The sequence below is a fragment of the Nicotiana sylvestris genome, chromosome 12 (genome assembly GCF_000393655.2).
Source record: "Nicotiana sylvestris chromosome 12, ASM39365v2, whole genome shotgun sequence".
Classification (NCBI taxonomy): Eukaryota; Viridiplantae; Streptophyta; class Magnoliopsida; order Solanales; family Solanaceae; genus Nicotiana; species Nicotiana sylvestris.
In genome coordinates, this window is record NC_091068.1 from 53,337,499 (window position 1) to 53,365,309 (window position 27,811).

Here is a 27,811-nt window from a genome sequence, read left to right on the forward strand (position 1 = left end):
TCATATATATCCACATACTTGTTGGTGCTCGAAATCCCAATCTTCATCAGATATAGTCTTCGGTTTATGAGCTGCAAAAACTAGTAGATACATCTTCTTCACGAACAACAAATCTTTCATCTTGCTTCTCCGAATAGTATAATTGCTCCCATTTAAACATACCATCTTGCCCATAATAGCCTCCATTCCATAAAAACTCGGATAAATAACCAAGGCTCTGACACCACTGTTATGTCGAGGAAGAGGCAAACCCGAAAATAAAGAAGATAAAGAACACCAAATTTTAATGTGGAAAACCCTTCAAATCGAAGGCAAAAACCACGGGATCACAAAGATCCAAAAAGCTCCACTATAACAATAAGAGGGTTACAAAAGTTTTTCAAATTGATTACACAACAAGTGCCAAACACGGAGCAACAATAGCAACAAGAGCAATAAAAAATAAATTGAAGAAAGAAGAGAAGTCACAAAAACGAAGCTTCTATTCCGGGCTTGAAATCAGGTGCTACGGGCCTCCAATTCCGATCTGCACCGTTCAAATCAAAGATCAAGCTGTTAGGAACACTCAGTCAAATTTTAGCCCGATCCAATGGTTAACGAATCAGAAAAAGTAATTTGAAGTTGGCTTATTGGAACAAAATCAGAATCGAAACAAACACTTTTACTTTTCTCCTCTCTTGATGAAAGCTCTCTCACAAACAACTCTTATGTGTTAAAGTCTTTCAAACACTTATACCAATAAGCCTAGAACATTTTTTCAAGATTGCTCTATTTATTTATAATGAGTGGTGCTTTAAGAAGTGATGTTTTCTCTTAAAGCTAAAATCAACTCTAAATAGATAAAAAATCGAATCCAATTCCAAATAGAAATAGAAATCAAAAAAGAATAGAATTAAATCACTGGCCTTTGATCGAACAACATGGGCATGGACCAACAGTTTTCCTCTGTTATTTCTTCTGTAGATCTTTTTTCTTCTTTTCATCATTATTTGTGTAGAAATATAAGAAGAGAACCTGAGATTACATTAAAATTAAATTCATGAATCCAATAATAGAAGCGCATGCAAAAACTTTCGTTATACAACAGTAAATCAAATTAGTGTTAACACATATGTTGCTACATTTTCACTGTGGGTGACAATATTATTATGCTAGATTCCTAAACGGAGGTCTGCGTGAGACCATAATTTATTGAGAAGGTTATGTACTAGATAATTTTGAAAAATTAAACTTCAAAGAAGCAAATGTATCCGCTAATCTCTCCGTCTTTATTACTATACTAGTATTTGAACCCGATGCGCGGTCAAATATTAATTAAATTATATTATAATTTATCCTTTTAGTATATTATATCATGTTGCGTTAATAGAATTTCAACTGGCATCGTACTTCTCAATACAATATTTTATTAATTAAACTATATGAAATTAAAGACACACACATTATATAGGCATCATATAAAAGAAATTCTTATTTTTTATTATTTAATATTATTACATTATTAATATGACGATTTGTGTCACGACCCCAAACCGAATCTGGTCGTGATGGCGTCTCTCGTGAAGACAAGGCCAGCTGACACAATTCCCAAATTCAATTTTCACAGTTTAATAAGTCTATTTAAGTCATTTATAAGGATAAATCCCCAACAAGTATAGATTTAGCGAAATAAAACAAGTGCGGAATAAATACAGCCCGACATCGAGGTGTCACTAGTCATGAGCATCTACCAAGGTCCGAATACAACCGGAGTCTAAAAATATACTAAATACAGTAATGAAAATGAGAGGAAGGAAAGCAGTGTTGCGAACGTCGTGCAGTCACCTCGCTAACTCTGACGACTCTGCCTCCAAGCAATCAACACCTGCTACCAGGTTCCGAAATACCTGAATCTTCACACGAGGTGCAGAGAGTAATGTGAGTACTCCAACCCAGTAAGTAATAAGAGTAAATAAAGACTGAGCAGTAGGAAATGATGAATCCACATTTATGATAAACTCAATAAGCACAACAGGCTTTCAAATCAGAATACGAGTCAATTGTCTCATTTAAAATCCAGCTTTTGGTAAAAATCATTTGAAAATGCTTTCCAACAGTTTCAGTAGGGGTTCAATACCATTTATAATAAAAGAAATGAAAACCATAATCGGCCCCTCGGGCAAAACATAGTTCGTATACAGCCCCTCAAGCAAAACAGATATTTATACCCATTTCATAACTTAAAAACATCAGTTTGAATGAAAGTTGTTTAAAGCGTTTGCTCAACATTTTCAATAGATGCTTGATCTAAAGATGAGTGAAAGAAGTAATTAAATCAACATATTCGATAAAAACTCACTTTAAGGAGGAGTGAAAAACAGTAAGTTCATAAACAGGCCCCTCAGGCAAAGCATCACTCATGTACATGTATATTTATAGCCCATTGGGCAAGCCTCTCAGTCACTCATGACTCACTCTTACCGGTTAGCGCTCACACTCAGCACTCACACTCAATAGGTACCATATAGTAACCGCTGCGGCGCGCAGCCCGATCCATATATCGTTGCGGCGTACAGCCCAATCCATATATATAGTCGATTGTGCTCACTGGGGGTGTGCAAACTCCGAAGGGGCTCCTACAGCCCAAGCGCTATATCGCTGCGACGTACAGACTGATCCAACATATCGCTGCGGCATGCAGCCCGATCTATATACATACATACATATACATATATATTGCTGCAGCATGTAGCCCGATCCATAAATATAAAATCCTCACAGTCAGGCCCTCGACCTCTCTCAGTCATTAACCTCACCATCATACCCTCGGTCTATCTTAGTCAATACCCTCACAATCAGACCCTTGGTCTATCTCAATTATCAACCTCACAATCACTCGAACCATCAGTAAAACAGGGAACTCAGCCCAAACGGTTTCCACATTTTAAGAATTAAAGTGGTAAAACCAGGTTTAAACAATAAACAGGTAAATCATGACTGAGGATATGCTTTCAAAACAAATAGAGTGAGGAAAAATAGTAAAAATGCCCCTAAGGGTCTCAACAGGTCGGCATAAGGCCCCAAACATGGCATACAGCCTAAAATATAATATCAATCTCTAAAATATGGAATATCTTAAGATTTCAAATCAAATACGCGACTTAACAGTCATACGGGACGGACCAAGTCACAATCTCCAACGGTGCATGACTCCACGCTTGTCATCTAGCGTGTGCATCACCTCAAAGTAGTACAACGATGTGAAATCCGGGGTTTCAAACCCATAGGACAGCATTTACAATCATTACTTACCTCGATCCGGTCCAAACTCTAGCTCGCGATGCCTTTGCCCTCGCGAATTGACCTCTGGATGCTCCAAATCTAGCCACAATCAGTACATAACTATTAAAATATGCTAATGGAACAAAGCTCATTCGAAAATATCCAATTTTCATCAAAAATTCCGAAATTGCTCAAACCCGGCCCCCAGGCCCACATCTCGGAATCTGATAAAAGTTGCATCAATAGAATCCTCATCCTCTAACGAATCTATACATACCAAGAACATCAAAATCGGACCTCAATTGCTCCTTCAAATTCCCAATTTATACTCTCCAAAGTCAAGCCCTAATTTCCCAATTCTTGACTTTAATTTTCCACATATTTCATGATTAAACAAATAAAAATCAACATAGGATCGAGTGTTGAGTTCAAAAATCTTACCTCCAAGTGTTTCCCTTTGATTCCCTCTTCAATCTTTCTCTAAAGTTCCAAATATTGCTCAACAATGGAGAAAATAGACCAAAAATCACGAACTCACTTTTTAAACATTCTGCCCCAGGCCTGAAATCCTTCATCGCGATTGCAGGACTCCCTACGCGATCCCGAAGCACAATCTATCAGGCCCTCAAATTTACTCTACGCGAACGCGGTGAGGTCTACGCGAACGTGATGCTCAGAACTTTAAACCTACGCGAATGCGGATAGATCCACACAAACGCGATGCACCACTTGCGCAACTCACGTGATCGCGAAAAACAACCTGACCTACCCTCATCACAGCCCAACACGATCGCAAGAATCCCTACGCGATCGCAAAGGAGAAATCTCTGCAACAGCTGAAACTCAAAACATGCAACTCCAGACAACATGGAATGGTCCGATTGACCACCCGAAACTCACTCGAGGCCTTCGGGACCTCAACCAAGCATGCCAACATATCCCATAACATTATTCAAACTTGTTCCACCCTGCGGAACGCTCAAAATAACATCAAAACACCAAAATCACATCGGGTTCAAGCCTAAGAATTTCAAGAACTTCCAAATTCCGCTTTTGATCAGAAACTCAACCAAACCACGTCCGAATGACCTAAAAGTTTGCACACACATCATAAATGACACAACGGAGCTACTGCAACTTCCGGAATTCCATTCCGACCCCTATATCAAAATCTCACCTATCAACTGGCAAATGCCAAAATCTCAATTTCGTCAATTCAAGCCTAAACCTTCCACGGACTTCCAAAATGCATTCTGATCACGCTCCTAAGTTCCAAATCACCTAACGGGGCTAACCAAATCATAAAAATTTCGATCCGATATCATATACCAACAAGTCAAATCTTGGTCAAACTTTTCAAATTTCAAGCTTCAAACTGAGAACTGTTCTTCCGAATTCATTTCGATTACCCTGAAAACCAAAATCAATGATTTACATAAGTCATAATCCATTACACGGGGCAAGTCATGCCCGAGAACTGACGAGCAAAGTGCAAAAGCTCAAAACGACCTGTCGGGCCGTTACAATTTGTTAGCGCGTCACTTGGCTTAATATCATTGTCCACTATTCCTTTTGACATAATATTTCTTACTTCTCAAAAAATATTTATAAAATTTTATTTTATTGTTCACAATTTTTAAATTTTCTAAATTTATCAATAATATCTTTGTTTATTATTTACTTAATTTATTTTATTTTTTAAATTAATTTAAAGTTGAAAGATCCACATATTATCTCTATTTTCATCTTTGTACATTTTTATACTGTAATGTTAGAAAGTTTTCTTCATTTTGAATTTTACATATAATCGAAAACACTATCATATTTGAATCAAATTGTAAATTTTGAAATTTCTCAAACTATAAACAGATAAGTAATTTTACTATTTTTTCATAAATCTACTGATGTTCTTAATAATTTCTATTTTTTTTTATCTGCCATAACCAAAAGAACTTTTCTTTTATCTCACCTCTAATTTTTTTTTTCTATACATTCGAAATAATATTTTTATCTTTAAATTCAAATTGAAATTATTTTCTTTATAAAAAAAACATTGGCAGTTTGAATAGGCAAACTTTTGTAAATATAGACAACCGTATCAGGAAGAAACTATTCCCAATTTAAATTGGCAGTTTTTTATTATTTTCGTTTTTTATTTTAAAATAATTTTAAAATTTCAACTTTGTTTGAGCTTAATTTCATTTTATTATTCACAATTCTTCAATTTTTAAAATTTATCAATACTATCTTGGTGTATTATTTACTTATTTTATTTATAAATTAATTTAAAGTTAAAATATCCTCGTATTATCTCTATTTTCATCTTTGTACATTTTTTCTACTATAATACTATAATTAATTTTATTAATTTTAAATTTTACATTTAATCGAAAGACTATCATATTTAAATCAAATTGTAATTTTTAATTTTTTCAAAATATAAACAGATAAGTATTTTGTTATTTTGTCATATATCTACTAATATTCTTAATCACTGCTATTTTTGCAGTATGTGCCATAAACAAATGATCTTTTCTTTTATCTCAACTTAATCTGTAAATTCGAAATAATACTTTTATCTTTAAATTTGAATTCAATTTTTTTATAATAAAAAATGGCAATTTGAATTGGTAGGTTTTATATATATACATTACCATATTAGGAAGAAACTACTCTCAATTTTTTTTTTGGTTAAAGGGAGAAACATTTTATTGCATACTAAACAGTTACAGGAAAGTTACTGGTTACATGATCACTATCATGGATAGTGGTTGTACTAAGATTACCAAAGTCTTGCCAACTTATTACAAACAGAAACTGATACTATTCTAGTAGTGGTTAGGCCTCCTTTATCTACCTGGATCGTTGTCAAAACAGAAACTGGAGGGGATTCCATAATTAACAAGTGGTTACACATGGCTTGCTTGGAACCTTGTTTTGCCAAAAGATGTGATGCCTTGTTTCCTTCACGGAAACTGTGCCGAACCGCTGGACTCCCCAACCTCCTCAACTGGTACCTGCATGAATCAAGAGTTGATTGATAAGTTATGTGGTTTTGCTGTAATAATTCTATGGCTTCAACTGAATCAGTTTCCACTTTAATGGGAAACAAGCTATACTGAGTTGCTAGTTGGAGCCCATACTCTACAGCCAACAGTTCCGCAGGGTATGAGTCATGGCAGCAACTTTTACATGAAAACCAAGGAACCATTCACCAGCCGAGTTCCTTACGATTGCCCTAGGCCTCCCATACCCTCTTTCTCCACATAGGAGTCATCCGTGTTTAATTTATAGAAACTCGTGGTTTGTGGATACCACTTGATGTGAATGGTGTTCTTGGGGGTGGACTATTAGATGGTCCCGTGCAGAACTTGTATTCCAATGATCTAGTAAAGGCCATTCGGGTATCCAGAAAGGTGGATGTGTTGTTGAAAACATTGTGGTTTTGATTTAACCATATTTGCCATAGAGCAAAGGGGAGAAAATCAGCCCAATCTAAAGGATAATTATGGAGGGGAGGGTTAGTATCCCTCAGAAGTTAAAGCCAGTGGTGGTCGTGGTAGGGCAGTGCATGGGTATTGAGCCGTATATCCATCCAAAACTTTTTGGCTATGTGACATTCCATGAAGATATGGTGGATAGTTTTATCAGCGGTGGTGTAGACCATGCATGTAGGGTTAGAGGAAATGCCAATATGATGAAGGTACGCATTGGTGGGTAACCTATTGTAGGAGCAAAGCCAAAGGAAGAATTTTATTTTATTAGGGATGTTTAAGGACCAAATCCAATTAAAGGTAAAGTTGTTGTGAGAGGGAGTAGATAGTAAAGAGTAGACAGAGTTCGTGGAAAAAATACCATTTTTGTTTAAGGACCAAAAAATAGTGTCTTTCCTATATGGGGAAAGGGTGGTGGACGATGTTCTACACATAATATCTTCAGGAATTTGCATGGAAATCTTAGACCAATCCCAAGTTTGGCCATTCCATATGTGGGAGAGCTTGAGCCCCATGTCGTTTTGGTTCATAGGTCCATGAACTAGGGTTTTGAGAGGTGAAGAGTTGGGAATCCATCTATCATTCCAGAAGTCTATGTTGTTCCCTGGTCTAGGGGACCAAGCAATGGCTTTGGAGCAATATATACCCCCTTTAGAATGTTATTCCAAATGAAGGAGTGGGTAGAAGGACGCTGCTTGGTGCCATATTTATTGATGAGGGTAGTGGCCCATAGTGAATTAGTATGGGAGAATAGCCTCCAGGAGAGGCTGGTGAGCAGTGCAATATTTTTATCATAAGCTTTACGTAGGCCTAGTCCACCTTGATCTTTTGGCTGGGTCACAATGTCCCAGTTGACATAATAGATTTTTCTTTTTAAAGGTAGAGAGCCCCAGATAAAATCACGTTGGATTTTATCAATACCAATGAGAATTTTTTTGGGCAGAAGGAAATATTGCATCGCGAATGAAGGAATAGAATTAAGAGTAGATTTTGCAAGTGTGAGTCGACCTGCCATTGTCAGGAAGTCGTTTTCCAGCTGGCAAGCTTATTTTTCATATTGTCCAAGATGAACTAGAAATCAGAGGATTTTGGTTTATGGTTTAGTATAGGAAAACCCAAGTATTTTCCAAAGTTCTCAATTGCTTTAATGTGAAAAAGTTGTTGAACAGTAAGACAGATATTATTAATACAGTGCTTGGAGAAGAAGACCTTGGACTTATCACAATTAATTTTTTGACCTGAGAGTTGACAAAAGTAGTTAAGGCTGTGATGGATTGAGTGAAAAGAATTAGTATTAGCTTTGGACATTAGAGTGAGATCATCGGCGAAGAATAGATGAGAAAAAAGAGGACCTTTAGGACTAATATTTATGGGATCCCATGCTTTGATTTCTACTTGGTGGTACAAAGGATGAAGATGTATGGGGACATGGGATCCCCTTGGCGGATACCTCTTGAGGGTGAGGAGCAGTTAGTTTTTGAGCCATTTACTAGAATAGCAATATTATTGGAGGTGATACAGTTCATTATTAGTCTGGTGATTTTTGGGGGGAATTTAAAGAAAAAAAGAGTTCTAAAGACAAAGGACCACTCAATACGGTCAAATGTCTTATCCAGATCAATTTTAAGCACGAGGTTTCCCGGACCCCCTTTAGACTAGTTGATGTAGCTAATAATTTCCTATACAAGAATAGCATTATCACAAGCCCGGCGCCCTTTGAGAAAACTGGATTGGAATGGTCCAATAAGATTTGGAAGGAAGGGTTTGATACGGTTGACAATGATTTTCGTGATAACTTTGTAGATAGTGTTACACAAGCCTATGGGGCGAAAATTCTTGAGGTTGTTGGCATTATGGAATTTAGGTATAAGGCATAGGTAAGTATTATTAAGAGATTGAGGCACTATTTGAGTGGTAAATATGTGGTTACACAATTTGAGAACAGAGTTACCTACTAGATGCCAATATTTCTTGTAAAAGTAAGGGTGTAAACCATCCAGTCCCGGAGCCTTAAAAGATTTAAACGAGAAAACTGGTAGGGGTGGTGTGGATACCTAACCAGTCTAAGTAAGAGTGGTCCGTAGTGTACATGGATTTGAAAAATTGGAAAGTATGGTTTAATAGAGTGTCAGGGTCAGTAATCCAATCCCCTTGCTCATTATTAAAATAGGAAATTTTGTTCCTTCTTCTTCTATTTATAACAGAAAGGTGGTAGAACTTCGTATTCGCATTACCATGGTTTAACCAGTTAATCCTAGCTCTAATTTTCCAGAAATCTTCTTCAGCTCGAAGAACATTATTGTACTCAAGGGTTAGGTCTTTCTCAAGGGATTGGAGGAAAGAGCTTGTAGGGTAATTAGGTGAAAGTTGAATACCCTACAGTCTAGCCAACAGACGCTTCTTTTTATGGAAGATGTTACCAAAAGTGAGTCTACTCCAAGAAGATATATTCTGTTGGAAGTGGTTAGTAGCATCTACGAGGTCTCTTTGATTCCAACTATCTCCCACAATAGTTCTAAATTCTGGATGGGAGTACCAAAAAGCTTCTACTCGGAAATATTTACATATAGGGGGTCTAGTGAGATTAGTGGATTTGATGAGTAGCGGATTGTGTTCAGAATAAGCTTTAGGAAGATGTGTGATGGTAGCATTAGGTTAAAGCTCTAGCCATTCCTTGTTGGCAAAACTACGATCAAGACGCTCAAGAATTAAACCATTACGCCTACGGCGATGATTGGACCAAGTATAACGGCAACCCTTAAAGCCTAAATCTATTAAATTACAACGATTGATACAAGACCAGAATTTATTAGATCTATTACGATTAATAAGACGACCCCCATGCTTATCCTCTTGGCTAAGAATGTCATTACAATCCCAGCTACAAGCCAAGGAACAGTTTAGGTGGTACACATGTTTTCTAAATTATCCCAAAGGATTCTACGTTTGGCCACTTTAGTACTTGCGTAAATAATACTAAATAACCAAGAGTTAGGGTATGGGTGTACCTGAATCATTGCATGCAGCTCTTGGTCAAATTGCCTAAGGCGGGTAACTGTGACCATGCTAGTGATCCACAGAAGGACAATACCCCCTGCTCTACCCTGGGCTGGCACCTCAAGCATATCATCGAAATGGAACTCATCCCTGAGACGCTCATGATTTTCCATTTTTGTTTCTAATAACGCAACCATGCAGGGAGTCTGGGTAAAAATCAGTTCCCTAAAGTTTCTGCTAAACGTATCATAATTAGCTCATCTAGTATTCCAAACAATGATGCTTGTAGGTTTATTCATTGGGACAGGGTGGTGGTGTGGGTGTAGAGTGGCATGAGTCTCCTGTGGGGTGAAGTGGCTCCCCCTCAGGGTCGGAGTCAGAAGCACAGCGTGCTTTGCTGCATTCCTGTTCACTGTTGGGCATAGGTCGAAGGAACATTTCGTTAGGGCCACCGGACACCTGTGAATGTATGTTTTGTCCTCTCTCTCTGGGAACAGCATAAAGGCTGCTTCTCTGAGGCTTTATATTTCTATGAACGAGCCCCTGGCCAGCGGGATCTCCTCTATTTCCACGGCCTGCTGAGGTAGTTTCTTCATCTCTCCGCCCCCCCTGCTCCATTATGATTTCTTCCTGCTCTTGTGGAGGTGGAGCAGCCTGATACTGGACCTGCTGAGGTTGCCAAGGGAAGAAGAGGGTGTTCTCCACGACTGGTGGAAAGAAAGGAAGCTCGTAAATTTGATTCATGTTGAGTAGTGGATTGAAGTGGGGTGGGAGGTTCCATTGAGGATGCATATTGTGGTATAGTGCTGGTGCAACTACTAGGGCTAGTGGATCCAACACATTGGCCAACCATATGTGATTCATGTAGTTGTCCATCGCTAGCATCATGCCTTCTGAGATCATCTGGGCAAGGAAGCATGGGTTCTGAAGTATGATAAGAACCTCCCTGCCATTGATGTCCATGGTGAAGAACACCGCCTGGCCTTGCAACCCCTACTCAATCCATGAGAGGGGCTGTTGAAAAGGGTGAGGAAGTTGTGTTGCATATATCAGTTGGTGTTGACCTAGCTGGGTAGGAGTGGAGGAAAGTTGTTCATCGTTAATGGGGGTGGAGGAATTAAGAGTGCAGACCTTCTGTTTAGGGGAAACAAGGGTCTTGCCATGGTGAATGCCCAAAGGCAGATTAATAAGAGGAGGAGTGGAAGAGTGTAGAGAGGGACCTAATGCTTGAGGATGTATAAAGGAGGATTTAGTTTCCATGGGATTGGGTAGGCTTTGCGTGTGAAGGGTTGTAGCCGGATTCACTGGTTCTATCTGCATGGCTAGTTGGCCATCTTCATGTGCCAACTGTAGAGGAGACGTAGAGGAAGAGTATTGATTAGGGTTAGTATTTGAAATTAAGGGGCTAGTAATTGTAGGAGAGGGGCTTAATGGTAATAAAAATTCTGAAGTTGCTTGGGGGGGTAACTTTGATCGACATGTGGCAGTGACTCTACAGTAGGAACCATTAGTTTTAACGAAAGGGTTTGGGAATTGGAAGAGTTGCCTGCAGAGTATAGACATTCTTGGGAGATAGTTGGAGTGGTCGATGGATTTTTCATGTCTTGATCAATGTCTTGATCAATAAGAATCGATAAAGGAGCGAATTTATTGGGGGATTCAAAATTCTTTTTGTGTCTCAAGTTAGTAGTTTTATTATCAATAGTGTCAATAGCATTAAAGAGCAGTTTATTAGAGTTAATGGGGGGAGCATTGATACTGTGATCAAGTGAAAAGGCCATTTTTGGCTTATTCTGGCTATGGCTCCTGTTAATAGAGGGGGTGTAAACTGGATGTTTCGATTTAAAAGCAAGCTTTTGCGAGAAGAGAAATTTACCTGACTCTGCTGCAAAAATATTGACATCTATACCTGGTGTTGCCTGAGGATCCGGCGTTGAGCTTGTGGCTTGTTGTACTAGATTCCTTTATGGGGGCTTCTTCTTTTTATTAAAAGAAACCGTTTGCCATATTTCCAAATCATTAGTTTCCAGCTGCTGGGAGTTGGTCAGGTGTCCATGGAGAATTTGAGGACAATCCTCCATCTTCTTCTGGTGGGGGCATCGCAGCAGCGTGTGGCCTAGTCGCCCACAGTTCTTACAGAGGAAGCCTTCTCCTTCGTAAATAATTTGCTGCATGTGAGATCCAATTTTGATGCATGTGAAAACAGGGTCTTCCAATGGCACTTGAATGCACAAACGGGCATAACGCCCTCTAAGAGTAGCACTCGTGCAGGCATCAACCTTTAGCAAGGTTCCAATTGAGTTCCATTTTTTTGAAGGAGGGATCAATCGTAGAACTCTGTTGGTAGATGGGGGAGCCTAACCCAGACTGCAGATGTTGTTGCTTTTGCCTATGATGCAATGAAGTTTGGTTCCCAGCGTCTGATGGATAGGTAGTGATCGTTGATAAACCATGAACCATTCTTTAGGACACTGTTCATGTCTTCTTCCTTTGTGAATTTTACGATATAAAAATCTGAACTTAAGTCTATTAGTGGAAAAGGTTCTGAAGGTTTCCACAAGCCTTCTTCCTTTGATAATTTTTTATTCTTTTATTTTAAAATAATTTAAAAAGTTGAAATATCCTTGTATTATCGATATTTTCATCTTTGTATATTTTTTTATAATGTAACATTATAATAAGTTTTCGGTTTTAAATTTTACATATAATCGAAATACTATCATATCATGTTGGCAACTTCCCAATTTAAAATACAATAGGTTTTAGAATAAATAAATTTTAATATATAAAATTGTTGTTTCTATAAAAAAAATAGTTAAGTATGTTTAAATTCAAATTCAAAGATAGTAACTAATTATTAACAGTGCATTATGCCCAATTTTTTTTTAAAATTTAAATTAAAAAAGAAACTCATTATGTCTTCGACTGGTTACAAATGCAGGTCCAACTAAAGACATGGGCTCAGCTAGTTTCCTGGTTTGTGGAGAAAGCTAAGAAGAAGTCTGTTGAAGATCAGCTTATGCGATTGGTTTTTGCTGAAGTATTGTATAGTATATGGAATGAAAGAAATCAAAGAGTATTCAATAAGATACACAGGGACAAGCAGAGCATCATTAGAGAATTAGCCTATCTTTGCAAATGTACGAGCTGTTGGCAAACTCAAATTAGTTCTGCAAAATAAGCTTCTTTAGGTAGTGATGGTAATAGTGTTTTGACATGTAAACTAGTCTCTCGAGGTTATGAGCTCATAATAGACTTGTATACAGGCTGAGTTGGCCTCTATATGCTATAATTTGCTACTTTGGTGATTAATAATATTTGTGAATTACCAAAAAATATTATTATTATTATTATTACCTAGCCTAACTAATTTTGTCCTAAATTACCAAGTGGCCTATTGTGAAGCTACCACTTTTTTCTCTTCTTTTAATAATATATAGATATAAATTATTTGTTTATATACTTATTTATTCGATGTTATTACATGTTGGACCACGCTATTCATATGAATTCCTTGTAACTTGGTTTAAAACTTTCCCGTTCATACCAGAAATAGCGGAATCCCAGAGACACTGACCACGCTTTGGACAATTGAAACTTCGGGGATTCCTAGCGATTAAGCAAAAAGTAAGAAAACTAATTACCTCCAAATGCATGGATCACATCTTGAAATGTAGAGGAGAACGATTGAGATTTGAGCATCAACACAGAATTTGACAGCCTTAAGAGAGAAGATAACTGAAGGGAGTGGAAAAGGCAACCATAGAGCGTAGGAAAAAGTAAAATGAGGAAGAAAAAAAAGTAGTCATTACATGAGAGAGAGCGCACAGTTCATTCTAATGCCAGGACACTACATATTTGTAACCGGGTATATTTTCCTTTAACTAGACAAAATTATCTAGGATTTACAAAAGAAAAATTAGCACTTCCATGTCAAAAGTGACGTATATTTTAATTTAGCGGCTGGAGTTCTTTTTCATGTGTTTCAGCGCTTCCAACAGGATTATATGGGATTTCTTGCCTTCGTCTCCAAATTAACCATCCCAGAGAAGCTGATAATCCAATTATCAGGACAACTAGTAGCGCAAACACTACAACAAGGTAATTTTGCTGCCATCGTATCCTAAATCGTTGCAATGAAACCATATCAAACCAACAACTTGATAGTTACCAAAACCAAAAAAAAAATATCAAGAACTCCTATCTCAATTAATTGTCAAAAAAATTAAAGTAATATTCACCTACCAAAAATATTGTTGTGGTGTGTTATCCAATCTCTTTACATTAGAGTTAATTAAGGTAATATTTTGCTATTAAGATTTTGAGATGCAGCAAATTAAACTTTGACCAAAAACATTTCAAATTATAGTATGCGAATAGGGTAAAAATGAAGTTTTTTGGTTATATATAAGCTATTGAATCTCCTTGCCATAGGGGAAATTTTTTAGTTTAGTAGCAAAGAGGATTCAAAAGTTGCTTTCAAGTCACAAGTTCAGATCTCAATTATGACATTCTAGTATTTTCGAATCCCTTATAAAAAATTTCTGGCTTTGCCACTTTATCCACCAATCCAAGTAAGAAACTTTGAGAAAAATTGAAACAATGAAAAATGGAGACGAAAGTCATCACCTATTCATCATTATCCTTGGAATATGCAGTCGAACTGGTGCGATGCAATGTAGACTCATTCACGTTTCCTAATTTAGAATGTAACTTACAAACATGTGTTTAAGGCAAGATGAAAAGATGCGTGTCATGTTTTTCCCATCTGAAATGCAATGCGGAGATTTATTTTGCATTTTGAAAAGAAAAGGCACATTTGTTTTGACAATTCAGAATAATTTTATAAGTAATGCTATGATGCTAAAAGTTTGTACAGCAGAACTCAATATTTTATGAACATGCAAAGAATGGAGATAGCTTTTATACCTCTTTGGTGGGGGTTCAATGTCCCATTTGACTAATTTATAACTTCCAAATGTATCAGGAAGATGAAAACGATTCTCAGCCAACCGGTTTATTATTTCCTGCAAATAGGTAAATGATGAATAAAGGGTTCTTCAATCAAGAAATAGTCCTCACATATTCTAGATGTTTAGAGTTACTGTTGCAGTGGCATTTGGCATGTAGTTTGCAGATCCTGCAGGAAAGATGGCCCATCTAATGAGGGAATCATTTCCTTCTGTCGAAAAGTTCATTAAGTGAACCTGCAAGGTATCTTCCAATAAGTGACATATCATATTGAACAAAATTAAAATACAGTTAAGTAACTTAAAGAAAATGGGATATACAGTTTTAGATTACATCAGACTGACACAACTTTGGGTCATGCAAAAACTACCTGTGAGACGTTAACCTCCAACTCTTGCGCAATAAAATGGGCAAGCTCTGGAACACGAGGCTTCAATGCTGAGTAATCAACACTCAGTGACATATCAAATGATACGAGTCCAATTTTGATTTTCCCTGCCAATTCAGGTCAAAGATGAAATAATAATAACAATCATAAATATCTGCACAGGGAAAATCTGAGTTCAGTACATTTCAATCTTGCACAGGACCATTCCTAAATATGAGAAATGGTGTAACTCAATGGAATCAAGTGCAGCACCCCCAAAATTGTAAATTGTTACCAAATTAAAGCAACGTGTCAAATTATCAGAGAGTTATGCCAAGGCCAACCCTATGAGGACAACGCCTTCCTTGTATCTGGCAAAGAAGTAGGGAGATGAATTCCTGAGGGCTCATTCGGATGGTGTTAGTAGAATTGATCAACCAGTTGGACCGCCAGAAAAAGTAGCAAAGATTAGCAGAGAAAACATGGAGGATCACAGCATGCGTGGAATGTTTCCGCTTGGAGAAGCCCTATTACTCCTCAAAGTAATCCATGGCCGAGACAGAGAGGGTCCCTGGAGGTGGCTACAAGTGGCTAGTAGAGTTTCTCCTTTTGCTGAACAGTGTCACTGAATGCTCATTTGAAGCATACATAAATGTAACGACCCGATCGGTCGTTTTGATCATTTGCATTTCTGTTCGGTGGTTCGAGGTCGTGAGTAGCTTCATATGATGTATTACAACTTGCGTGTATGGTTGGTTTCGGTTTTCGAGCATTTCGGGATTGATTTGGAAGAATAATTCTCATTTTAGAAGCTTTAAATTGGAAGAGTTGACCAAGTTTGACTTTTGCGTATTTGATCTCGGATCAGAGTTTGGATGGTTCTGTTAGGTCTGGATGGTGATTTTGGATTTAGCGTGTGTCCGGATGTGGATTTGGAGTCTCCTAGGTTGTTTTGGCTTGAACCGGCAAAAGTTGGATAGTTGAAGGTTTGGAAGGTTGATAGATTTGACCGAGAGTTGACTTTGTTGATATCGGGTTCGGATTGCGGTTCTGAGAGTTGGTATAGGTCCGTTTATGTCATCTGGGACTTGCATGCAAAATTTGAGATCATTCTGAGTTGATTTGGTATGGTTCGGCATGAGTTTTGGAAATTGAAAGTTCATTAGTTCATTAGGCTTGAATTTGCGGTGTGATTCGTAGTTTTGATGTTGTTTGGTGTCATTTGGGACCTCGAGTAGGTTTGTCTATGTTTTGGGACTTGTTGGTATGTTCGAACGGGGCCCCGAGGGGCTCGGGTGAGTTTCGGGGTGATTTCGGACCATTTTCCTTCATGTTGTGTTGCTGGTTTTCTGTTGTTGCTGACGTTCTTAGCGATCGCAAGGGGCTAACCGCGATCGCGCAGTGTATGATTGGAGCTGAGTGTTTTTCCTCTTCGCATTCACAACTGGAGGGTCGCGTTCCCGTAGCTTTGTGGGGCTTGGTCAATGCGTTCGCGATGGCAATGACGCGTTCGCGATGAAGAACTGGGAGCTGGTGGTATTGTCTTCGCGGTCACGTGGTCTACGCCGCGTTCGCGTAGGTCTGGCTCAGCCATGCATCGCGTTCGCGAGGTATGTACCGCGAACGCGAAGGGTATTTCTGTGGTCAGTTAAGTTTGTGCTTTGCGATTGCGAAGCTGGTCCTGCAATTGAGAAGGGTTTACCTGGAGCAGATCTATAAGTACTCTATTTCAAAGGTTTTGGTTATTTTATCACATTTTGAGTTATAGAGCTCGGATTTGGGCGATTTTGGGGGAATTTCCACGATTTGGATTGGGGTAAGTATTTTTTACTCGGATTTGTTTATTCTCATGATTCCAATCTCAATTTTAGTGTTTGATTGATGATTTGAATGGGAGAAATTGGAGATCATAGTAAAAACTTTTTTAAAACATAAATTGATGATTTGAAGGCCGATTTGAGGCCGGAATTGGATGATTTTGGTATGGTTGGACTCGTATTTGAACGGGTGTTCGGAATTTGTGAGTTTTGTCGGATTCCACGGTGTGGGCCCGGGGTTGACTTTTTGGGATTACTTTTTATTCTTGTTCAAGATAGAAGCTTTATTATTCAGAATCGTTTCCTATGGCTTTTATTTATGACATCAAGTTATTTTTGACATTAAGTTATTTATATTCCATGTACAAATCATGTTTTAGGATCTTAATTCCTTATTTGGCCAAGTTGGGCGCTTGTGAGACTCTTGCTAATTTGAGTAGCTTTCATGCTTAAATGTTGAATACCCCTCAGCAATTCTATATTAATGATATGTCCTTGTGCACTTTGTTGATGAGTGGTGAGCTTGTATCGTGATAAATCTCTAATACTACTATCCTGTGATATTGTGGCATATGTGGACATGTGTGGATCGATTGTTGTTATCCGGAGCACAAGGATGACAATTCACTGTTGTTGATTGTGCGGAGTGACACGGATGGCTATTGATATATTGTCTGCGCGCAGTGACACGGGTGGCTATTGATATACTGCCTAGGCGGAGCGATACGGGTGGCTATTATGATATTGTCAACGTGGTGACATAAGGGTGGCAATAAGGGGATGTTATGTGATGGCCTGGGGGCATGTTGTTGATGAAAGAGGAGTATTCTGGTTGTTGCTTTTGACTTCCTTGTGTGTGTCATACATATTACGTGATTTGTTGTGTTGTTCCTAATGTGCCACTTGGTGTCTCTGATATTACTTAGATGATTTAAGCTGTGATAATACACTTGCACATGCATATACCATAACATGTCATTAATATCAGTCCAGGAGTATGAAACTTGATGTCCATTGATCATGTACATTTGGACAGGTAGCCGGTGACCATGCCAGCCGGATTGGGATATTGAGCATGTGACCACACCGGGTGGATTGTGATATTGAGCATGTGACCACGCCGGGCGAATTGTGATATTGAGCATGTGACCACGCCAGGCGGATTGTGATATTGGCATATGAGTTATCCATGCGGTTGTGACTTATATTGTGGCACAAGCTCTTCGTCGTGCGAGGTATATCTTATGTTGTGGCACGAGGCCTTTGCCGTGCGAGGGTGATTGTTAATGTGGGTACGAGGTGCCGGGTGTGCGTGATTCTATTTGATGGCTTATTGTCAGAACGGGACCTTTAATTATTCTAAATAGGTATCGTTTAATTTGAAGAGATTACAGTTATGACTTTATGTTATTATTCCATTTGCCCATTTTTGATATTTTTCACAGGTTATTTGACTAGTGAGTGTCTTTACTTGAACCTCGCCAATATTCCATCGAGGTTAGCCTTGATACTTACTGGGTACCAACCATGGTGTATTCAAACTACACTTCTGCACATTTTGTGCAAATCAAGGTGTTGGAGGCATAGGACCTAGGCAGAGTTAGCTTTTTGATCACGAGGATTCAAGGTAGAGCTGCTTGATCGTCGAAGTCCCTTGTAGTCTTTCCTTATCTTTATACTGTCAATTATCTGCCAGAACAGTATTGTATCTTTGTTTTGAAATATTTCTATGTATTCAGTTAGAGTTCGTGACTCTGTATTACCTAGTCTTGGGCATTTGTTGTGATTAACGCCGTGTTGGCTTGTATCACCTTTATTTTCGCATTTATATTAAACTCCGCTTCATAATATCATGTTTTAATGGTTTAACTGTTGTAAGTGATCGACTTACCTAGTTTTAGAGACTAGGTGAAATCACGATCCTTAAGGTGGAATTTTGGGTCGTGACAGTAAACCTTAAAAGTAGGGCTTCAGTGCGAGGAAAAAGGCCTTAAAGTGGGTGCCTAACATCCACAGGCTCTGTTGTTAATAGGATAGCACAAAAATAAATATAGTTAGGAAAGCATTTATTAGTTATTAAGAAAAACGTTATATTATATATGAGTATATCAGTTCTTACGAGTATGAAAATTGAAAGTTATAGTCTAAGAAAACTAATCATTGATCCAAATTACTAATTTAAAAATGCACCTTGAATCAAGACTTACAATATGATCTGAACTTGATTGACACCTCGTGTGTTTCACTAAATTGCAATTTTTCCAACAATTGCTATTTTGTGTTTATGGTTATTTATTTACATTACATTTATAGTGAACGTTTTTATAGCATGTTGCAGTTAAAGCCCCACCAAGCACATGGTTTTTTTCTAAGCTTGTCACTTTTGACAGCACTATGCTGGACAGGTGGTGAGAAAAAAAAGAAAAATTCTAGTGAAAAATTCGCTGGACCCATCTGCATCTCTGGAGCACAAATCTATACCAACAAATCTGTGTCAAGCACGGAGGTTTTTAGAAATTGACTTCAGTGAAGAGAAGGCATCTCAAGAGTGGAGTTACTCACCATGTTCTATATACAGCAACTGTTGTACTCCTTAAAATTATAGTTTCCTTCTGTAAAAAAAGTTTGTTTGGGTCCAAACTCCAACAAGGTTAAAAATGTCATGACATCAGAATACGTCTTTACTAGCGAGTGCTTCTCAGGAACTCTGGAATGCTAAGGAGATAGATGAATACAAAACTTGATGAAACAATACAAAACGCAAGCTCAAATGTCATTTTGAAAGCTGACATTTGGAGACACAGGAACATTCATGGACCTTAATCAAAGAAAGGATGTGAAATCATCAAAGCTAACCTAATCTTAGGCGATATAGCAAAAAACCAGCATAGCAAATCAGAAACCAAAATGGATTAAAAATATTAGGGGGAAATGATGCAAAACAGCCTGGCGGAATTATAATGGACAGCCCGATGCACAAAGCATCTCGGATTTATGTGGTTCCGGGAAGGGCCGTACCCTAAGGGGTGTGAGTATGATGTAGACAGCCTACCCTAATGCAAGCAATAGTGGCTGCTTCCACTTCTCGAACCCATGACATATAGGCCAGACGGAGACAACATTACCGTTGCTCTAAGGCTCCCCCCTTCCGGTAGAATAATTGAAATAAAACCAGTTCCACTACAAAACTGGATAAAAGCATGACTGAAAGGCATACTAATGGTGACAAAAAGATAGGAGAACAGTTTCTTCGTACCAGGTGCATGCTCCAGAGGTAAACTAGGTGCCAGTGCTGGAGTCAAATTTGCACTGGAGTTTGTGTTGTCCAAGCCTGAGGGCAATGGTGGAGGTGGAGGTGAAGGAGATAAATTTAGTCGGTCCCATAACTCAGAACAATTGGTTTTCCAAAAACCAATCCTTTCATTTTCACGATCGTAGGTTACAAGAGTGTTGCGGACAACAATACCTGTTGCAATTAAAAGCAAAGGCACGCATGTTACAGCTTATACAACTGAAGAATTTGGCAGATGAACTTTCCCAAGATTCTAAAAGATATATATGACAAATACCTCCAAGAAGAGTAGTTGGATCCTTCCCATTCTGAAAAATTCCCAAGCAGTAAGCCCCACGCACCTTTGAGTGCTTTATAGCAATCAGTTACAGTAAGCAAAAGGGCAGAATTAGTCAATATAGAAACACAGAGAGAAAATGGAGCCACTTATCAAAACAAAGACAAAAAATGTAGCCACTAGGAGAGATGAAGCCAAAAGGAGATACAGATTCTAAAGGCAAGGTAGTAAGATAAAAACCATGTGGATTAAGATGCCTACCCTGAATAAGTAGTTTTCAGGAGTGAGAGATAGTTTCTTTCCATTGCTAAATACCATGTCGATAGGAGGAAATGATTTTGAGAGCTCTGAGATGTCACTGCAATATACAAGACATTCAATACAAGAAACAACACCAAAAATAAAGGAAAGAAAAAGTTAATGATCTAACATTACTATAGTTAATTTATTACCTTCCAGCACCAGAAAAGCATATATCTTTATAATTCGGGTCAGGCCCTTCGATCTCTCTTAGAGAATGAAGTTCTTTCATGACCTGAAATAAAATTTTCAGGAGTTGACTCAAGAAAGAAAAAGAAAATGGTCTTAAAAAAAATTCAACAAAGCATCCACCACCCATTGGTAGAATATTGTTAGTAATACACAATCCATCAATCCACTTCTTTTGGCCCCATAATCAACTTATTACTTTACACAAATAAACATATCCAAAAATGAATGATAAGAAGCTAAAAACATCAAAGATTTGCAGAAGCTTTCTAGTACATACTATATTTTAAAAAAAAAAACTTTCAAAAGTTCTTTTTTAGTGACATAATTGGAAGAAAAAATTGCATATTAAAAGGAAAAAACAACTATAATAAGTAGTTAACAAACGTAAATTAACACCTTTAAGATGCTGCAGCACAAGGAAAACGGTTCAGTGAGTTTCGGAATTATAGGATCACAAACCACCTGGATTCTTTGTTTCTCCTTCAAAGTTATGTAGTAAGCACTTAAGCCTTAGCGTAATAACTGAGTGTAATTAACGGGTTTTACTTTTACTTCAAATCCCACATATTAGCAGGCAGTCTCCAACTATGTCGAGCCTGTTACCATAATTATGCAGTTGTTTGTTCCACCAACATGTGGTGTAAATCGTTATTCAGGCAAAGGTGACTTAAATGGTAACATGCAACAAAAAGACATTAACCACAAACACATCATTCAGATGAAGTTCAGGTTTCACAGATTCCATTCTTCTAGTCACAAGCACGCAATTTTAACCAGTACTTGTCTCTGGCAGAGTGCATTAAAAAATGATAAATATGATAGTGCATAATCTAGAAACATCTTACAGCACTCTTGAAGGCCACAAATGCAGCTTCTGGAAGGTAAGCATAGGTAGTACCACTATCAAGCACAGTCCCATGTTTTCCATCAAAAGTCTGAGGATTTAGATTCAGGGCCTTCCCAGCAACATGTATCTCCTTCAGCTCAATATTGTAATATGGACTGTTGCCATCCGAGACTAGAGTAAATGCATAAGACTTATCGAGTGTATTTGTTATAACACCTAAAATTCCCATGTCATTAAAACAATTATATCGAATATATACCTGCGTACAGGATCTGAATGGGTGAAGACCATTTCAGAAGGGGGTTTTATTCCTCCAAGAACCATGGCACCACCACCGAAATCCATTCCACCATAACATAAGGAGAATGAATCACTAATTACATGTTTCTCAACAAGTTGATCCACTATACTTAGATCCCCTCGGCCTAAGCCCATGATACCATCAGCGTGTTGGCTGTAAAGATCACCAGTTTCAAGATTTTCACATCCAAAAACAGCTCGTTGGGGTGCTAGCTCACTTTGGTTTCCGAAGGACACGATGTCCTCTCCGAGCACTCCACTACTAGAACTCATCTCAGCATATTGTCTTTCATAAATACATTGCTCCCTCTCATTGTCACAGGTACAGTCAATATTGCACTTTACAGGTCGATAGGTACTTGACATTTCTGGCTGAAACTTAGGATCCTAATTCAAAGAACAATGAAAGAAGTGCATTGATCAAAACAGAGAAATGATATTCAATCGATTCTGTAGCAAATTAAGCATTTATCAACAAGATTGATGCAAACTCACTGGCAAGGTCAACATTTTTCGGGAAAAAAAAACAGCACGGTGACGAGTGCCAAGTGGCTATATTTACAAAGCAAGCACCAGTTACTGTACATTTCACAATAACAAGCAAAAATTAGAAAGATACATCAAAGCACTATCATGAAAGAAATCAACTCTTTGCGATACAGCAGCATATCTCATCAACAAAGTGAAGCTTAAAAATCGATCTGTGTACCTACTTCAACATTGTTTTCTTCTACTTCATTTTCCTTTTCTTCTTTTTTTTTGGGGGGGGGGGGGGGGGGAATTAGAAATAATTTTGTTATACAATGCTCCAATACAACCCGCTGAGAGGTTATTTATAGGAGGGGATTTCAATGGCCACAATTGGGTCGGTTGCTGGTGACTATGGCGAGGTGCATGGTGGCTTCGGCTTTGGGGATAGGAACGGAGGAGGTTCCTCGCTGTTGGATTTCGCTAAGGCTTTCGAGCTGGTGATTGCGAACTCGAGTTTTCCGAAGAGGGAGGAGCATCTAGTAACTTTCTGAAGTTCGATTGTGAAAACTCAGATTGATTACCTCCTCCTCAGAAGGTGTGATAGAGGGTTGTGCAGGGATTGCAAGGTTATCCCGGGTGAGACCCTCGCGACCCAGCATAGGCTCTTGGTAATGGACGTCGGTATTACGATAAGGAGGAAGAAGAGGTATGTTCGTGGTCAACCGAGGATTAGGTGGGGAGCCTTAACTAAGGATAAAGCCCAGGAGTTGGAGGGGAGGTTATCGGCTATGAGAGCATGGAGGAGTAGTGAGGACGCCAGCGCTATGTGGGCTACGACGGCGAACTGCGTTAGGGAGGCGGCAAGAGAGGTGCTAGGGATTTCGAAGGGTCACTCTGACAGGCACCAAGGCGACTGGTGGTGGAATGACATAGTCCAAGGCAAAGTGGAGACGAAGAAGGAAGCGTATATGAAGTTGGTAGGGAGCACATGCGAGGAGGAGAGGAGAGCGAATAGAGAGAGGTACAAGGTAGCAAGAAAGGAGGCTAAGCTAGCGGTCACGGAGGCTAAGAATGCAGCATTTGGCCGACTGTATGAGGAATTGGGGGGAAAAGGCGGGGATAAGAAGTTGTTTCGATTGGCTAAAGCGAGGGAGAGGAAGGCTCGGGATCTGGATCAAGTGAGGTGCATCAAAGACGAGGACGGTAGAGTCTTGATGGGGGAGTCCCAGATTAAACAGAGATGACAGATGTACTTTTAGGGTCTTCTAAATGAGGAAGGGGACCGTGATATAGTGCTAGGGGATCTGGGGCATTCAGAGAGTCTCCGAGACTTTGGGTATTGTAGGTGTATTAAGTTGGAGGAGGTCGTGGGGGCTATGTGTAAGATGAGTCGGGGCAGAGCGACCGGGCCAGATGAAATTCCGGTTGAGTTCTGGAAGTATGTGGGTAGAGCAGGCTTGGAGTGGTTGACTGGTCTATTTAATGTTATTTTCAGGACGAAGAGGATGCCAGATGAGTAGAGGTGGAGTACAGTGGTTCCATTGTACAAGAACAAAGGTGATATTCAGTGTTGTAACAACTATAGGGGTATCAAGTTACTAAGTCATACCATGTAAGTTTGGGAGAGGGTGGTGGAGGCGAGGGTGAGGAAGATAGTGTCTATATCTGACAACCAGTTCGGATTCATGCCGGGTCGCTCGACCACGGAAGCTATCCATCTTATTAGGAGGTTGGTGGAACAGTACAGGGATAGGAAGAAAGATCTGCACATGGTGTTTATTGACTTAGAGAAAGCGTATGACAAGGTCCCTAGAGAGGTGCTATGGAGGTAAAAGGTGTGCCGGTAGCTTATGTTAGAGCGATCAAGAACATGTATGATGGAGCTAAGACTAGGGTAAGGACTGTGAGAGGCGACTCAGAGTATTTTTCGGTTGTTATGGGGTTACACCAAGGATCAGCGCGTAGCCCGTTCTTATTTGCCTTAGTAATGGATGCACTAACACACCATATTCAAGGGGAAGTGCCATGGTGTATGTTATTCGCTGATGACATAGTACTGATTGATGAGACGCGGGACGGTGTTAATGAGAGGTTGGAGGTTTGGAGACAGGCTCTCGAGTCTAAGGGTTTCAAATTGAGCAGGACTAAGACGGAGTACCTGGAGTGTTAGTTCAGCGCCGAGTCGAGGGAAGTAGGCATGGATGTGAGGCTTGGATCACAGGTTGTCCCCAAGAGAGGTAGTTTCAAGTACCTTGGATCGGTTATTCAAGGGGATGGAGAGATTAACGAGGACGTCACTCACCGCATAGGAGTGGGGTAGACGAAATGGAGGCTAGCATCTGGAGTCTTATGTGACAAGAAAGTGCCACCAATACTCAAAGGTAAGTTTTATAGGGCGGTGGTTAGACCGGCCATGTTGTATGGGGCAGAGTGCTGGCCAGTTAAGAACTCTCATATCCAGAAGATGAAGGTAGCTGAGATGAGGATGTTGAGGTGGATGTGCGGGCACACTAGGATAGATAAGATTAGGAATGACGATATTCGGGAGAAAGTGGGTGTGGCCCCTGTGGAAGACAAGATGCGGGAAGCGAGGCTCAGATGGTTCGGGCACGTGCGGAGGAGAAGCCTGGATGCTCCGGTGAGGAGGTGTGAGCTGCTGGCTTTAGTGGGTTCGAGAAGAGGTAGAGGACGGCCTAAGAAGTATTGGGGAGAGGTGATCAGGCAGGACCTGGCACGATTGCAGATTTCCGAGGACATGGCCCTTGATAGGAAGGTTTGGAGGTCGAGCATTAGGGTTGTAGGATAGGGTGGTAGTCGAGCTTCTCCTCCTCCATTCCGGGGGTGAAGCGAGTTTGAGTAGGTTGGTCCTAGACAGGCTTGTGGTTAATGTAGAGTTCACACTAACCTTACTGTTTTCCATAGCTCTAGACCTTAGTTGTGGGTTATGGTTATTGCATGTCATCTATTTTATGGTTTTTAGGATGATGTCATTATTTCTATGGTTATGGTGACGTTATTGATGAATTGTCTTTTCTTATTTTCTTTTTTATTTTCATCTTCCTGAGCCGAGGGTCTATCAGAAACAGCCTCTCTGCCCTATCGGGTAGGGGTAAGGTCTGCGTATACACTACCCTCCCCAGACCCCACTTAGTGGGACTTTACTGGGTCGTTGTTGTTGTACAATGCTCCAATACAACTCCACCCCTCCCCCACCCACACACAACGTAAACAAAGAATGAAACCACAATAAGCCCTAATAGACCAACACTAATCAAAATCTGTCCCAAAGAACAAAAATTCAATTAACACTAAAACCTAGCGCAAAACTAACCAATCTTCCTTTTGTTTATTCATTACTCAGTAGCCAGTGCTGTAAACGGAATGGTAAGATATCTGAAGCTTGAGGTTTCTCTTTTTCCATTATCTCTTTCTCAAATGATGGTAACGAAAACAAGGGTTAATAGTATATTAAGCTTGAATTCAGCAGAGGTTTTATGTCCAATAGAAGCTTCTCCTGACTCATAACCTAACATTGGGTACTTTAGATTAATACTATACTTTTGTGGAAGTAAAATAAATATAGTAACTAGATGATTAAAAGAGAGAATGTAGCTGAGAAATGAAGGAACCTGATGGTTGCCACAATGTTCACAGGTAGAGCAAGGGACATAGGTAACGGTACTGCCAGTATCAACTATAAGAGCAAAACTCTGGGGTGGAGTTCCGATCCAAAGACGAGTCGTATAATATCTGCATCCTCTCAATTTAAAAATTAACTTAAAACAGAGAGAGATAGGCGGATATCCATTCATAATAAGGAATTCGGATACAAGTTTCTGACCCGTTAAGGAGGAGATCGTCGTGGAGAGGCATACGAGCACTTGAAGGGCTTTTCTGGAGGTGTCGACGGGAGAGTTGTTCATCGCGTGGTCGGGAGATTTCTTTAGGAGGAAAAAGCGGGAGAAACATGGTACTGCGATCCCCGTCGTTGGTGCTATTAGGTGAGGGGAGAAAAACAAAGCTTTCATTTGAAACGTCTGAAATTCCATTAGAAACGACGACGTGATGAATGAATAGCAGACATATGAAGGAAATTAGGATAGGGAGATTGTGAGTTAAGAGCGCCCGCGCCATTTGAGAGGAGGCGACAAAACAGATTAAGGCCAGATCGGAAGAAGGATTGCTGGAAAGATCAGAGGAAAGGGATGGCGTAAGGTTATTACCTGACAAAGGCCAAAGCCGCGAAGGTGATGCGTTACATTCAGATTTTTTTATTTATTTTTAAGTTTTAAGGCTTTTGCTTTCGGTTTGATTTAAACATTACATAAATATTATATTTAAATTTAAAAAGACACTTGTACCTATTGTTTATCCTAAAAGCAAGTAACAATTGAACTAATACAAGGTTTAAAGGACATATGATTTAATTTAACACGAATGATCTAAGAACAACAAATAATTGAATTGAAGAAAAATACAATGATCAAACCAGACGCGATGAATAACTAGGCCTGCCTTGTACGATGAACACCGCAATTTAGATTCAATTAAACCTACGAAATAGGCTCAGTTGCAACTAAATGAACAAGCAGCTAAAGAACACTTTTAAATAGTGATTAGAGAATAAAAATTAACTTTATTGCTTTGATATGCGTGCTTACAGTGATCCTTAAAATAAAAAGTTTCCCCCTTTATATAGTAGTGGAGTTTCAATCCTAGTACAAGTCTAAGTAAGATAAAAATCTTTTTCTTCTGGTAAATCGTGATAGGCCGTTGATACCGGGCAAAATTTTCTCTGTAATATCCCATTAAGGACGGATATTTCGACCCCTCGTATGTTATTTCAAATCGTCTTTCCTCTAGTCCCGGTTCTTTACTTTGGTCAAACTCGATTCATTCAATATTTGGCCGTGTCTGGTTCTTGGCATATCATTTATCCTCCCTGGACTCTGATCTATGGGAGCCCTCGATTTTACCCGAGGTCATATCAGATAAATTGTCCTCTCGTTTCTTTATAGGAAAATCGGGAGTAACTTTATCCCCGATTTTATCCGTACATAGATAGTCCCCTCACTTTTAGGAGAGCAGATTTATAGGAATGACAATAAGTGATTAAATGCCCCGGCTCCTTCCTCTGTAAGCCGCAAGCGAGTTGACAAGTCAACGAAATATCACATCAGTCGCGTCGTTCTGACTTCGGACACGTGTCAGTCGTTGGTTGATCA

At 39.2% G+C, this 27,811-nt stretch overlaps 1 protein-coding gene across 5 annotated transcripts; it reads right to left on the reverse strand.

Moving 5' to 3' along the window:
• Window positions 1-1,788: 1,788 nt before the first annotated feature.
• On the reverse strand, window positions 1,789-26,843 carry LOC104222628 (aspartic proteinase 36-like). 5 transcript variants are annotated; one of them, XM_070163200.1, is made up of 13 exons: window positions 26,428-26,843; window positions 26,216-26,336; window positions 22,075-22,502; window positions 21,814-21,970; window positions 20,929-21,011; window positions 20,738-20,834; window positions 20,477-20,549; window positions 20,164-20,373; window positions 15,094-15,218; window positions 14,858-14,959; window positions 14,682-14,779; window positions 6,119-6,278; window positions 1,789-1,892 (listed from the first exon to the last, which is right to left on the reverse strand). In XM_070163200.1, the coding sequence occupies exons 1-13, from the start codon at window positions 26,718-26,720 to the stop codon at window positions 1,821-1,823; spliced, it is 2,019 nt and encodes a 672-aa protein (XP_070019301.1). In that variant the 5' UTR covers window positions 26,721-26,843; the 3' UTR covers window positions 1,789-1,820. The 5 variants fall into 5 exon arrangements, with proteins under 5 accessions (XP_070019301.1, XP_070019300.1, XP_070019302.1 ...); XM_070163199.1 differs by lacking the exon at window positions 1,789-1,892 and having other exon boundaries at window positions 6,008-6,278; XM_070163201.1 differs by lacking the exons at window positions 1,789-1,892; window positions 26,428-26,843 and adding an exon at window positions 22,611-22,694 and having other exon boundaries at window positions 6,008-6,278; window positions 26,216-26,306.
• Between the last annotated feature and the right edge of the window lie 968 nt (window positions 26,844-27,811).